The 13,757-nt window shown below is 50.2% G+C and overlaps 1 protein-coding gene across 5 annotated transcripts in view; it reads left to right on the plus strand.

Annotated features, from left to right (window-relative positions):
- SYT2 (synaptotagmin 2) overlaps nucleotides 1-13,757 on the plus strand; it is a 168,754-nt gene that overhangs the window by 149,741 nt on the left and 5,256 nt on the right. For 3 of the 5 annotated variants that reach the window (XM_038749196.1, XM_038749198.1, XM_038749199.1), the window contains 7 exons: nucleotides 573-792; nucleotides 2,037-2,203; nucleotides 3,800-3,919; nucleotides 4,326-4,493; nucleotides 4,822-4,989; nucleotides 5,953-6,070; nucleotides 10,319-10,452. In XM_038749196.1, the coding sequence (XP_038605124.1) occupies nucleotides 588-792; nucleotides 2,037-2,203; nucleotides 3,800-3,919; nucleotides 4,326-4,493; nucleotides 4,822-4,989; nucleotides 5,953-6,070; nucleotides 10,319-10,452 (1,080 nt within the window). In that variant the 5' untranslated portion in view covers nucleotides 573-587. Of the gene's footprint in view, nucleotides 1-558; nucleotides 793-2,036; nucleotides 2,204-3,799; nucleotides 3,920-4,325; nucleotides 4,494-4,821; nucleotides 4,990-5,952; nucleotides 6,071-10,318; nucleotides 10,453-13,757 lie in introns of all 5 variants that reach the window. The other 2 variants (XM_038749200.1, XM_038749201.1) reach the window with 1 other exon arrangement.

A 13,757-nucleotide genomic window follows, 5' to 3' on the forward strand; every position in this document is an offset into this window, starting at 1 on the left:
AGTAGAATGCTCTGCACACAGTAACCCCTCAATAATTACAACTGAATGAATGATGGTGGTTCTCCAGAGCTTTGACTTTCTGTTGTCCCCTGGTCAAGAAGCTGAGTTTCTGCAGGCTGCCCTCTCCCCACCCTACCTCTGGTGCAGTAGGCAACAAATCAACAGCCTTGGTTAAATGCCTACACTGTGCAGAGAACTGTGCCAAACTCTGGGGAGAATGTATGATGATGAAGTCCTGTTTGAGGGTTCACTCACAATCTAAACTGGTGGGGAGGGGCAGAAACAGAGAGACGCATGCACCTCTGCCACTCTCCTTTCTCTTTGGTCAATCAATCAATGGCATTTATTGAGGACTTATTGTATGCAGAGCACTGTACTAAGTTCTCGGGAGAGTTCAATACAACAGAGTTGGTAGACATGTCCCCTGCCCACAGTGAGCTTCCCCACCAGGCGTCCCTAATTCTCCCCCATTTTCTCCCTACCACTGCCACCGCCCCCAAGCCAACACACGCACACACATACACACCACAGTCTGCCCAAGTGTCTCTAACCCAAAAGGCCTCTGCCCTCAGCTGTGCCCAGCAACCATGACGAGGAGGCTGTACAAGCGGAACCAGGAACCCATCACGGCTCCCGCGGCCACCCTGGCAGCGGTGCCTCCGGTGCCTCCCGGAGCCCCGGGGCCCGTGGGCCCAGCTGACAATTCCACCGAGACCACCTCGGGACAGAGCAAGGGGGACGTGTTCACCAAGCTGAAGGATAAATTTTTCAATGAGATCAACAAAATTCCGTGTGAGTACCGTTCAGTGGTTGGTGGGGCGGGGAGAATGGAGGGGGTGGAAGGGGTGGGATGCGTGCATAGAGACCTGGGAGGGGAGAGAATTTGTCCCCTGCCTGGGACTGGGGAGCTACAGTGATCACTGCTGGGATGAGTATTAATAACTGTAGTAATAATTGTGGTATTTGTTAAGCGCTAGGTTGATGAGTGACCTGTCCCCACTGATCATCATCGAAGATGGGGCGATTCCTTGATCCATTAGCTCCATGATTGCTGCCCCAGGGCTGAGGGTTTCCTTTGGTTTGAGGGAGTGTGGAAACCAACTGCTCCCCTTTCTGGTGTTCTTGCCTAGGCTACCTCCTACCCTTAGAAAGCAAAGCCAGCACTTTGTAATAATAATAATGATAATGGTATTTATTAAGTGCTTACTATGTGCAAAGCACTGTTCTAAGTGCTGGAGAGGTTACAAGGTGATCAGGTTGTCCCCCAGGGGGCTCACAGTCTTCATCCCCATTTTCCAGATGAGGGAACTGAGGCCCAGAGAAGTGAAGTGACTTGCCCAAAGTCACACAGCTGACAAGTGGCGGAGCTGGGATTTGAACCCATGACCTCTGACTCTAAGGCCGTGCTCTTTCCACTGAGCCACGCTCCTTCTCTAGCCAAGGGGCCACTGCTACTGCCAGATTCAAGGCTCCTCGTAGTGGGGGGTTGTCCCGGAAGGTCTCTCAGCTTAAGCTGGCCCCTGGGTTGGAGCCTCACCAGCGCTTTCACCAGGTCGGGCTGGCCTCCCCTGATCCAGTAGGCTCACCAAATCATCATCATCATCATCAATCGTATTTATTGAGTGCTTACTGTGTGCAGAGCACTGTACTAAGCGCTTGGGAAGTACAAGTTGGCAACATATACAGACGGTCCCTACCCAACAGTGGGCTCACAGTCTAAAAGGGGGAAATGCCCCCAAATGCCCCAGTGGCACCAGGGGGCTGGGCGGAGGGAGGGGAGAAGAACGGGAATGAGGCGCAAAAGCTGAGCAGGTTTGTGTGTGGGTGAGCAGGCCGAGTGGGAAGCTCCGCTGCTTTAGGTCATCGCAGGCTGCCTGCCTTGAGAGGAAATGGGTAGTGTTTCAGGGGCCGGGAGAGACGGAGGGGCAACGGGGGCAGCCTGGCACCAGGGGAGGGCCGCTCGCCCCTCCAGCTCTGCCCCAGGTGCCTTGGTCGGCGGGCAGCTGCTGATGACCAAGCATGTATTCTGTGGACAGTGCCACCCTGGGCACTCATTGCCATCGCCGTGGTCGCCGGCCTCCTCATCCTCACTTGCTGCTTCTGCATCTGCAAAAAGTGCTGCTGCAAGAAGAAGAAGAACAAGAAAGAGAAGGGGAAGGGCATGAAGAATGCCATGAACATGAAAGACATGAAAGGGGGCCAGGTAAGCCTTCACCCGTGGGGTGGCGGGGCCCGGGCAGCGTGGGCAGCCGGCGAGAGGCAGAGTGGCCCACCCACCCCGATGGGCTGGACCCCAGCTCCCTGTTTGGGCAGTGCCATGGGCCAGAGTGGCGCAGCTTCTTACTCTGGGTTGTTCTGGAGGAGGACCAGCTCAGCAGAGGGAAAGAGGTTCTGATGTTCCAGTTCCTGCTTCAGCCTCTGCCCTGACCGTGCGGGAGGACACGTGATCCCACGACCCCACCTGCGCTCCTCTGAGCCAGCCCCTGGGCCAGGGCAGCCTCTGCCCTTGGAGGAGGCCAGCTGGGACCACCCCTGCTTCCCTTTTCTGGGTCACCCCCAGGGTTGGTTTGCATTCGCTCTCGGGATTGTAGTTTGGAAGCAATGCCAGGTGCAACTGATGGGGAGTAGGTTTAGGGGCGTGGGGAGGTCGAAGAAGTGGTCAGAGTGGATAGACCTATCGATGGGTGGGCACATTATTATAAGCCCAGCCTGATCCTGACTCTGACCACTCAGCTGGCCTCCCAAGGTTGTGACGGTAGGCCTTGAATGGCTAATCTTACTCTCTCCCTTTCTCCTGCTTCTTTGCTTCCTTCCGGGGGCATCCCCCTGCCTCTCACCTAACTGGATCAATGGCCACCGGCGGTAGGTCCTTCTGACTCTTCCTCCTGGCTGGGCCAGGGGTGGGGGGTGAGGGGCGGGAGGGACTGAGGGAGGGTCCAAGAACCCACTGGAATCTTCATCCTGAGCCCCCAGCTCCTTTCACTGTCACCAATTTTCTCCTTTGTTCCTGTAACCCCTCTCCCCACCCACTCAATCTTGATGGAATGCAAATCCCAAAGAAAGCGGGCATACCACCGAAAACATCCTCCACAAACACCCCTTAATACACATTGCAGACTTCTCATGATTTCCCCGCTCCCTGCCCCACACCCTGGAATACCCCAGCACCTTTGGAGTCAGGAAGATTTTTATTTTTCGGTTGTTGTTTTGTTTTCTTATTTATGGTATTTTTTAAGTGCTTACTATGTGTCAGGCACTGTACTAACTGTTGGGGTAGATGAGAGCTAGTCAGGTTGGACACGGTCTAGTTGGACATAGCTTTAAAACCCATTTTACAGATGAGGTAACTGCAGCACAGACAAGTGAAGCAACTTGAGAATGAAGTAACTTGCCCAAGGTCACACAGTAGACAAGCGGTAGAGCAGGGATCAGATTGCAGGTTTTCTAACTCCAGTCCCATGCTCTTTCCACTGGGCCACACTGCTTCCCAGGTTCTCCCTTAATACCTAACTTAAATCCCCGCTGCTGCACTGCCAGCTTCAGTTGTGTGGCAGTTGTTTGAGGCTTTCATGAGGCAGTAGGGGAGTTCAACCAGTGAAGAGGATGGGGCTGAATGGGGGTCTGAGGGGAATGGGGCCTCAGTCCATCCTTGAGAGAGGTGGGCTGGAAAGAGGAGAGGGTACATGGGTCTCCCCAGCCACTTGGTTGAGCTGCCCCAGGGAGGCACAGGTGAGGCCAGGGACCCTCAGGTTGCAATGCACATTGACTGTGGTTGCTCTGCCTCCGCCCAGGACCCCAGGATGATGACGATGCGGAGACGGGTCTGACCGAAGGCGAAGGGGAAGGGGAAGAGGAGAAGGAGCCGGAGAACCTGGGCAAACTGCAGTTCTCGCTCGACTATGACTTCCAGGCCAACCAGGTGCCCGGGGAGATGGCAGGGCTTGGGATTTGGAGTTGTGGGGGGAAAGGCTAGGTGCAGGATCGGGGGGAAAGGAGGATGGAAGGAATGGCAGGAGGGTGTGGGAAGCTGCAGGGTAAGGAGAGACTGGTTGAAGGGTGGGAGGAATCCAGTGGGGTGGGGAAGAGGTGGACTGTGATGGGGTGGGAAGCTGTGAAAGGGAAATGGGGAGGGGCAGGGGGAGCAAAGAGATGAGGAAGTAGCTGAGCCTGCAAAGAAAACCCCCTTCTCATCTCCAGGTCTCCATAGAAGCTTGGGGACTGGAGGGCGGCTGGCTGGACGTTGTGCTGGGCAGAATATTGGAGTGCCCGGGGCACTCAGTAAGTGCCATTGATTGAATGGTTGATTGGCCTCTCTCTCCCTGCAGTTGACAGTGGGCGTCCTGCAGGCAGCTGAACTGCCCGCCCTGGACATGGGAGGCACCTCGGACCCCTACGTCAAAGTCTTCCTCCTCCCAGACAAAAAGAAGAAGTACGAGACCAAAGTCCATCGGAAGACGCTGAACCCCGCCTTCAACGAGACCTTCACTTTCAAGGTGGGCTGGCCAGTTGGGGGTGATGCTCCTAGACCTCAACATCTCCACGAGGTGGCTTCCCCACATCCCCCCGGGCCCCTCCCAGACCACCCCTCTGCTGGTAACAGGTGCAGGTCTATGATAAAAAGTGCCCAGGCTACTCATTTGTCTCTGGGGGTCGGAATAGGGGGGTCAGAATACCGGACTGGCCCTCAGCGACCTCCTGAAGTTCCCATTACCTTCTTGCTTCAGCCTGGGGTTTGGTTGTCCCCCAATACCTCCAGCCAGATGGTCCCTGGCCCTTTTGCCCCGGCCTGGCCACGCTCTCCCCTCCCCTTCCTCCCTGCAGGTGCCCTACCAGGAGCTGGGGGGCAAGACCCTGGTGATGGCCATCTATGACTTCGACCGGTTCTCCAAGCACGACATCATCGGGGAGGTCAAGGTGCCCATGAACACCGTGGACCTGGGCCAGCCCATCGAGGAATGGAGGGACTTGCAGGGTGGAGAGAAGGAGGAGGTGAGGCTTGTGTCAGGGAAGGAGGGGGCCGCAGGGGCCAGCAGAGGAGGGAGCGGCCCACACTGAGCCAGACCCCGACTAAGCCCTCAAACTGGAAGGGACCTCATGGGGTCATCTTGTTCATCCCTCTGCTTCTGAGGCAGGGCCAAAGGGCATCTGTCCTATTTAAAAATCCAAGTAGGAGCATTGAGTGTCCCCAAACGTGCTGTACTCTTCAGTCCACCCAGGACCCTGGCCTGAAGCTGGGGCTGTGACCCTGGCATGAGCCGCTCCATACCAGTGCTTGGCACCTGAGTAGAAGGGTGCCAGAGCCAGGCAGGGCCATCAAGAGGGGCTGACACTGGCCCCCAGAGAGTCTGAAACACATTCCCTTCCCTCCTTGTTCCCCTAGAGGGGAATGTGGGAATCCCAAAGGACCGCTTCCAAGAGTGAGTCCGACCTCCTCTGTGACTCTCACAGCAGCATGGCATAGCGGACAGAGCAAGGGCCTGGGAATCAGAAGGTCATGGGTTCTAATCCTGCTGCACCACTTGTCTGCTATGTGACCCTGGGCAAGTCACTTCACTTCCCTGGGCCTCACTTCCCTCATCTGTAAAACGGGGATTGATACTGTGAGCCCCGCATGCGACAGGGACTGTGTCCAACCCGATTTGCTTGAATCCACCCCGGCACTCAGCACTATCGTTCCAGGTCCCCTTGGCCCTCCAACCTGACCCAGGGAAAGTGACCATAAACTCCACGGGGCTTTAAGACCACAGTGAGGAGCTGGGCAGTTAGACAACAGGAAGAGCGAACTTCCCAGATGCGGGGTCCCCTTAAAAAGTGGATGTTTCCCTTCCTACACCCCGTCTGCCTGGGGTGCTGGGGGATTCCCCCATCGGTGCGTTGTCTATGTAGGGAGACCCTGGTTCTAAACGGAGGGTAACCAGTGACTTGTTTAACCCTCCTTCTTCCCTGTGCCAGCCAGAGAAATTGGGAGACATCTGCACCTCCCTGCGGTATGTGCCCACGGCTGGGAAACTCACAGTGTGCATCCTTGAAGCCAAGAACCTGAAAAAGATGGATGTTGGGGGCCTGTCAGGTAAGCGCAGGGCCGCCAGTCACCACGAGGGGGCAGCAGTGAGCCGGCTGATTCCTGAGCCCCGGGCTGCTAATTTAGGATGGGAAAGCATCCTTTCTTTATTGTTTAAATCAATCAATCAATCAATCAATCAATCAATCAATCGTATTCATTGAGCGTTTACTGTGTGCAGAGCACTGTACTAAGCGCTTGGGAAGTACAAGTTGGCAACATATAGCGCTTACTATGTCCCAAGCATTGTTCTAAGCGCTGGGGTATATCCAAGGAAATCAGGTTGTCCCACGTGGGGCTCACAGTCTTCAACAGTGCTTTGCAATCAATCAATCAATCATATTTATTGAGCCCTTACTGTGTGTAGAGCATTCATTCATTCATTCAATTGTATTTATTGAGCGCTGTGGGCAGAGCACTGTACTAAGCGCTTGGGAAGTACAAGTTGGCAACATATAGAGACGGTCCCTACCCAACAGTGGGCTCACAGTCTAGAAGGGGGAGACAGAGAACAATACAAAACATATCAACAGAATAAAATAGATAGACTCAATCAATCAATCAATCGTATTCATTGAGCGCTTACTGTGTGCAGAGCACTGTACTAAGCGCTTGGGAAGTACAAGTTGGCAGCATATAGCGCTTACTATGTCCCAAGCACTGTTCTAAGCGCTGGGGTATATCCAAGGGAATCAGGTTGTCCCACATGGGGCTCACGGTCTTCAGCAGAGCTCTGCAATCAATCAATCAATCGTATTTATTGAGCCCTTACTGTGTGCAGGGCATTCATTCATTCATTCAATCGTATTCATTGAGCGCTGACTGTGTGCAGAGCACTGTACTAAGTGCTTGGGAAGTCCAAGTTGGCAACATCGAGAGACGGTCCCTACCCAACAGTGGGCTCACAGTCTAAAAGGGGGAGAAAGAACAAAACCAAACATACTAACAAAATAAAATAAATAGAATAGATATGTACAAGCAAAATAAATAGAGTAATAAATATGCACAGACATATATACATACATAGAGGTGCTGCAGGGAGGGAAGGAGGTAAGTTGGGGGGGGATGGAGAGGGGGATGAGGGGGAGAGGAAGGAAGGGGGCTCAGTCTGGGAAGGCCACAGTCTGGAAGCCTGAAGTCACCCAGCTGAGCACTGGACTGAGCGCTTGGGAAGTCACTCAACAGTGGGCTCACAGTCTAGAAGCCCGAAGTCCCCCAGCTGACTATAATATAATCAATCATATTTATTGAGTGCTGAGTGTGTGCAGGCACTGTTCTAAGTGCTGGGGTATATCCAAGGGAATCAGATTGTCCCACGTGGGGCTCACAGTCTTCAACAGTGCTTTGCAATCAATCAATCGTATTTATTGAGCACTGACTGTGTGCAGAGCATTTATTCATTCATTCAATCGTATTCATTGAGAGCTGACTGTGTGCAGAGCACTGTACTAAGTGCTTGGGAAGTCCAAGTCGGCAACATATAGAGACGGTCCCTACCCAACAGTGGGCTCACAGTCTAGAAGGGGGAGACAGAGAACAAAACAAAACATATTAACAGAATAAAATAGAATAAATATGTACAAGTAAAATAAATAAATAGAGCAATAAATACGTAAAAACATATATACATACATACAGGTGCTGTGGGGAAGGGAAGGAGGTAAGGCGGGGGGGATGGAGAATGTACTAAGCGCTTGGGAAGTACAAGTTGGCAACATCTAGAGATGGTCCCTACCCAACAGTGGGCTCACAGTCTAGAAGGGGGAGAAAGACAACAAAACAAAACATGTTAACAAAATAAAATAAATATGATAGATATGTACAAGTAAAATAAATAAATAAATAAATATTTACTTTGCACATAGTAGGCACTTAAATACCATCATCATTATTATTATTATTATTCATCATCCCCATTTCAGAGAAGCTAAGCGACTTGCCCAAAGTCACACAGCTGACACCGCACCTGTATATATGTTTGTACATATTTATTACTCTATTTTACTTGTACATATTCATTTTATTTATTTCATTTTGTTAATATGTTTTGTTTTGTTGTCTGTCTCCCCCTCCTAGACTGTGAGCCCGCTGTTGGGTAGGGACCGTCTCTATATGTTGCCAACTTGGACTTCCCAAGCGCTTAGTACAGTGCTCTGCACACAGTAAGCGCTCAAATACGATTGAATGAATGAATGAATGAACATATTTGCTATTCTCTTGTACATGTTTACTATTTGATTTATTTTGCTAGTGAGGTGCATCTAGCTTTACTTCTATTTATTCTGATGATTTGACACCTGTCCACATGTTGTGTTGTCTGTCTCCCTCTTCTAGACTGTGAGCCCGCTGTTGGGTAGGGACCGTCTCTATATGTTGCCAACTTGTACTTCCCAAGCGCTTAGTACAGTGCTCTGCACACAGTAAGCGCTCAATAAATACGATTGAATGAATGAATGAGCCGGGATTAGAACCCGTGACCTCTGGCTCCTAAACCCATGCTCTTTCCACTAAACCACGCTGCTTCTCTATCCTTTGACCCAACTCTTCTTCCCCACCATCCATGGATGGAGTGCCCCCAAGCATTATGGCTTAGACCAGACCTCTTAGTGGCTAGAACACGAGCCTGGGAGTTAGAAGGACCTGGGTTCTAATCACCACTCTGCCACATATCTGCTGTGTGACCTTGGGTGAGTCACCTAACTTCTCTGGGCCTCAGTTACCTCATCTGTAAAATGGGGATTAAGACAGAGAGCCCTCTGTGGGAGAAGGACTGTGTGCTTCCAGAAAACATCTTCACAAAATAAAATAAATAGTACAGATTTATTCTATTTATTTTATTTTGTTAATATGTTTTGTTTTGTTCTCTGTCTCCCCCTTCTCTACTGTGAGCCCACTGTTGGGTAGGAACCGTCTCTATATGTTGCCAACTTGGACTTCCCAAGCGCTTAGTACAGTGCTCTGCACACAGGAAGCGCTCAATATATACGATTGGATGAATGAATGACCTGATTAACTTATGTACCCCAGCACACAGAACAGTGCTTGCCACATGTGGAAAAGCACGGGCTTGGGAGTCAGAGGACATGGGTTCTAATCCCTGCTCTGCCACTTGTCTGCTGTGTGACCTTGGGCAAGCCACTTAACTTCTCTGTGCCTCAGTTACCTCATTTGTAAAATGGGGATTTAGACTGTGAGCCCCATGTGGGACCAACTGATTACCTTGTATTTACCCCAGCGGTTAGAACAGTGCTTGGCACATAGTAAGCGCTTAACAAATATCATCATCACCATCAATCATATTTATTGAGAGTACTGTGTGCAGAGCACTGTACTAAGCGCTTTGGAAGTACAAATTGGCAACATATAGAGACAGTCCCTACCCAACAGTGGGCTCACAGTCTAAAAATACAAATATCATTATTATTGTTATAGTAAGCACTTTATGGGTACCATAGCAAAGCTCATTCCACCTCACAGGGACTCAGTTTCCCCATCTGCGCAGTTGGCTCCTCTGATGGTCAGGGTTCTGGGTGAGCAGGGCGGAGTCCCCATAGTTCCAGTTCTTCAAAACCGTCAACTTGGAGGTGGCGGCTTTCACTGTCACCTTCTTAAGGAGTTATGCAGCCCTTCCTGGGCTGGGAGTGGAGCGTGAAAACCGGCCTAGTGAAAAGATATTTATTTATTTATTTATTTATTTATTTATTTATTTTACTTGTACATATCTATTCTATTTACTTTATTTTGTTAGTATGTTTGGTTTTGTTCTCTGTCTCCCCTTTTTAGACTGTGGGCCCACTGTTGGGTAGGGACTGTCTCTAGATGTTGCCAACTTGGACTTCCCAAGTGCTTAGTACAGTGCTCTGTACACAGTAAGCGCTCAATAAATACGATTGATGATGATGATGATGATGACTGGGACCCCGGAGACCCCGTTTTTCATCCCAGCTCCACCACTCGCCTGCAGGGTGACCCCGAATCTCGGCGGCAGAACCCCAGGCGGGGCTCAGGGAGCCTGGGTTTCATCATCATCCTCAATCGTATTTATTGAGCGCTTACTATGTGCAGAGCACTGTACTAAGCGCTTGGGAAGTACAAATTGGCAACATATAGAGACAGTCCCTACCCAACAGTGGGCTCACAGTCTAAAAGGGGGTTTGACCAGCTAAGGGTCTTGATCAAGTTCTTGTGACTGGCTTTCCCGAGGTGGGGGGAGAGACACGCACACATACCCACCCCCCTGTTCCCATCCTGCCTCAGATCCCTATGTAAAGATCCACCTGATGCAGAATGGCAAGAGGCTGAAAAAGAAGAAGACGACGGTGAAGAAGAAGACCCTGAACCCGTATTTCAACGAGTCCTTCAGCTTCGAAATCCCCTTTGAGCAAATTCAGGTGAGCCACCCGGCTCTTTCGGTGCTCTGGGGTTGGCGGGGAGGAGGAGGCGGAGGGAGAAAGTTGCCTCCTTGGAGTATCTTGGGGTCTCCCCTACCAGTTAGGCAGACTAGAAATGCCCAGGTGAGAATGTGACCCCTGAACTCGGCCAACTTGTTGCCAACTTGTACTTCCCAAGCGCTTAGTACAGTGCTCTGCACACAGTAAGCGCTCAAATACGACTGATTGATTGGCCACACCTACTCAACTAGAGCAGTGAGTAGCAGTCAGTAGTAGCAGCAGTAATTGTAGCAATAATAATAATGATGGCATTTATTAAGTGCTTATTATGTGCAAATCACTGCTCTAAGCGCTGGGGAGTTTCCAAGTTGAAGCAGCGTGGCTCAGTGGAAAGAGCCCGGGCTTTGGAGTCGGAGGTCATGGGTTCGAATCCCCGCTCCTCCACATGTCTGCTGGGTGACCTTGGGCAAGTCACTTAACTTCTCTGAGCCTCAGTTCCCTCATCTGTAAAAGGGGGATTAAGACTGTGCGTCCCACATGGGACAACCTCATCACCTTGTATCCCCCCCCCCAGTACTTAGAACAGTGCTTTGCACATAGTAAGCACTTAACAAATACCATCATTATTATTATCAGGTTGTCCCACGTGGGGCTCAATGTCTTAACCCCCATTTTACAGATGAGGTAACGGGGGCACAGAGAAGTTAAGTGACTTGCCCAAATCAATCAATCAATCAATTGTATTTATTGAGCGCTTACTGTGTGCAGAGCACTGTACTAAGCGCTTGGGAAGTACAAGTCGGCAACACATAGAGACAGTACCTACCCAACAGCGGGCTCACAGTCATGCGGCTGACAATATGTTGCCAACTTGTACTTCCCAAGTGCTTAGTACAGTGCTCTGCACACAGTAAGTGCTCAATAAATATGACTGAATGAATGAATGAAAGTGGCGGACCGGGATTTGAACCCATGACCCGGTCTGACTCCAAAGCCCGGGTTCTTTCCACTGAGCCAAGCTGCTAGTAATAATAGTAGTAGTAAAAGTAGTCATCAAGCGCTGGATAAATACAATCAGATACAGTCCTTTGTCCCACATGCACTCACTATGTAAGGGGAAAGGAAACAGGTATTTAATCCTCACTTTAGAGATGAGGCACAGAATTGAAGTGACTTGCTGGAGGTCACACAGTAGGCAAATGGTGGAGCTACGATTAGACCACATTTCTTCTGACAATCAATCAATCAATCAATCGTATTTATTGAGCGCTTACTGTGTGCAGAGCACTGTACTAAGCGCTTGGGAAGTACAAGTTGGCAACAGATAGAGACGGTCCCTACCCAACAGTGGGCTCACAGTCTAAAAGGGGGAGACAGAGAACAAAACCAAACATACTAACAAAATAAAATAAATAGAATAGATATGTACAGGTAAAATAAATAGAGTAATAAATATGTACAAACATATATACATAGATACAGGTGCTGTGGGGAAGGGGAGGTAAGATCCTAGATCATAGGAGGTAAGATACTAGACTCCTAGATCTGTGGGAAGTACAACTCAATACCCATTTCTGGGCCCGTTAGGCGCTTATACTCTAAAGTGGGAGACAGTGTTAGTTACCTTGAAGTTGAGGGGCCTAGGGCACGGATTATCTGGGTAAACTGGCTTCTGCTGCTTCTTCCTGTGGCTCCCAACAATGGCCTTTCCCTGAGGGCTGTAAGCTCCCTGTGGGCAGGAACCAGTGTCTGCCAACTTTGATGGCTTAATGGTTAGAGGATGGAGGGGTCTGGGCATCCGAAGGACCTGGGTTCTAATCCTGACTCCGCCACTTGTCTGCCTGTGCGACCTTGGGCAAGTCACAGAGAAGCAGCGTGGCTCAGTAGGAAACAGCCCGGGCTTTGGAGTCAGAGGTCATGGGTTCGAATCCCAGCTCCGCCAATTGTCAGCTGGGTGACTTTGGGCAAGTCACTTCACTTCTCTGGGCCTCAGTTACCTCATCTGGAAAATGGGGATTGAGACTGTAAGCCCCATGAGGGACAACCTGATAATCTTGTAGCCTCCCCAGCTCTTAGAACAGTGCTTTGCACATAGTAAGTGCTTAATAAATGCCATTATTATTATTAGCTTCTCTGGGCCTCAGTTACCTCATCTGTAAAATGGGAATTATGTGAGTCCTGTGTGGGAGAGGGACTTGTCCACCCTGATTACTTTGTATCTACTCCAGTGCTTAGTACAGTGCCTGGCACATAATAAGCGATTAACAAATATCACAATTATTAACTATGCTGTATTGTACTCTCCCAAGTAACTGCTCCATAAATACCACTGATAAATTGGATGAGCAATTCCCCCAGGGATGAAAGGGGGTGGGAGAGGGCGGCTGAAACAGTTCCAGTGCAACTCTGGGGACCGGCCCCCTCGGGGAAGTGGAGGCTGCAGGATTGTCTGTGCAGTTCACTCCATCCACCCCCATCTTACCTCCTTCCCTTCCCCACAGCACCTGTATATATGCTTGTACATATTTATTACTCTATTTATTTATTTTACTTGTACATATCTATTCTATTTATTTTATTTTGTTAGTATGTTTGGTTTTGTTCTCTGTCTTCCCCTTTTAGACTGTGAGCCCACTGTTGGGTAGGGACTGTCTCTATATGTTGCCAACTTGTACTTCCCAAGCGCTTAGTACAGTGCTCTGCACACAGTTAGTGGTCAATAAATGCGATTGATTGATTGATTGAGCTGGTCCTTTCTGAGAGGTGAGAGTAAAGTAGACTCCATTCCTTTAGAGTGCCTCTGGTGCTGGGGAGCAGGCTAGGGGGGCGGAATCCTGGCTGGGACTTGACTACAAGCTGATGAAGAAGCAGTTATTCAGGGCGCTCCTATGGTGTGCATTAGCATGACTCAGTGGAAAGAGCCCGGGCTTTGGAGTCGGAGGTCATGGGTTCAAATTCCGGCTCCGCCAATTGTCAGCTGGGTGACTTTGGACAAGACACTTCACTTCCCTGTTCCTCAGTTACCTCATCTGTAAAATGGGGACTGAAGACTGTGAGCCCCCCGTGGGACAACCTGATCAGCTTGTAACCTCCCCAGCGCTTAGAACAGTGCTTTGCACGTAGTAAGTGCTTAATAAATGCCATCATTATTATTATTATTAGAGAAGCAGTGTGGTTTAGTGGAAAGAGCACAGGCTTGGGAGTCAGAGGTCGTGGGTTCTAATCCCACCTCAGCTACTCATCTGCTGTGTGACTTTGGACAAGTCACCTAACTTCTCCGTGCCTCAATTCCCTCATGTCACCTA

The sequence above is a fragment of the Tachyglossus aculeatus genome, chromosome 7, assembly GCF_015852505.1.
Source record: "Tachyglossus aculeatus isolate mTacAcu1 chromosome 7, mTacAcu1.pri, whole genome shotgun sequence".
In the NCBI taxonomy this organism is placed as follows: Eukaryota; Metazoa; Chordata; class Mammalia; order Monotremata; family Tachyglossidae; genus Tachyglossus; species Tachyglossus aculeatus.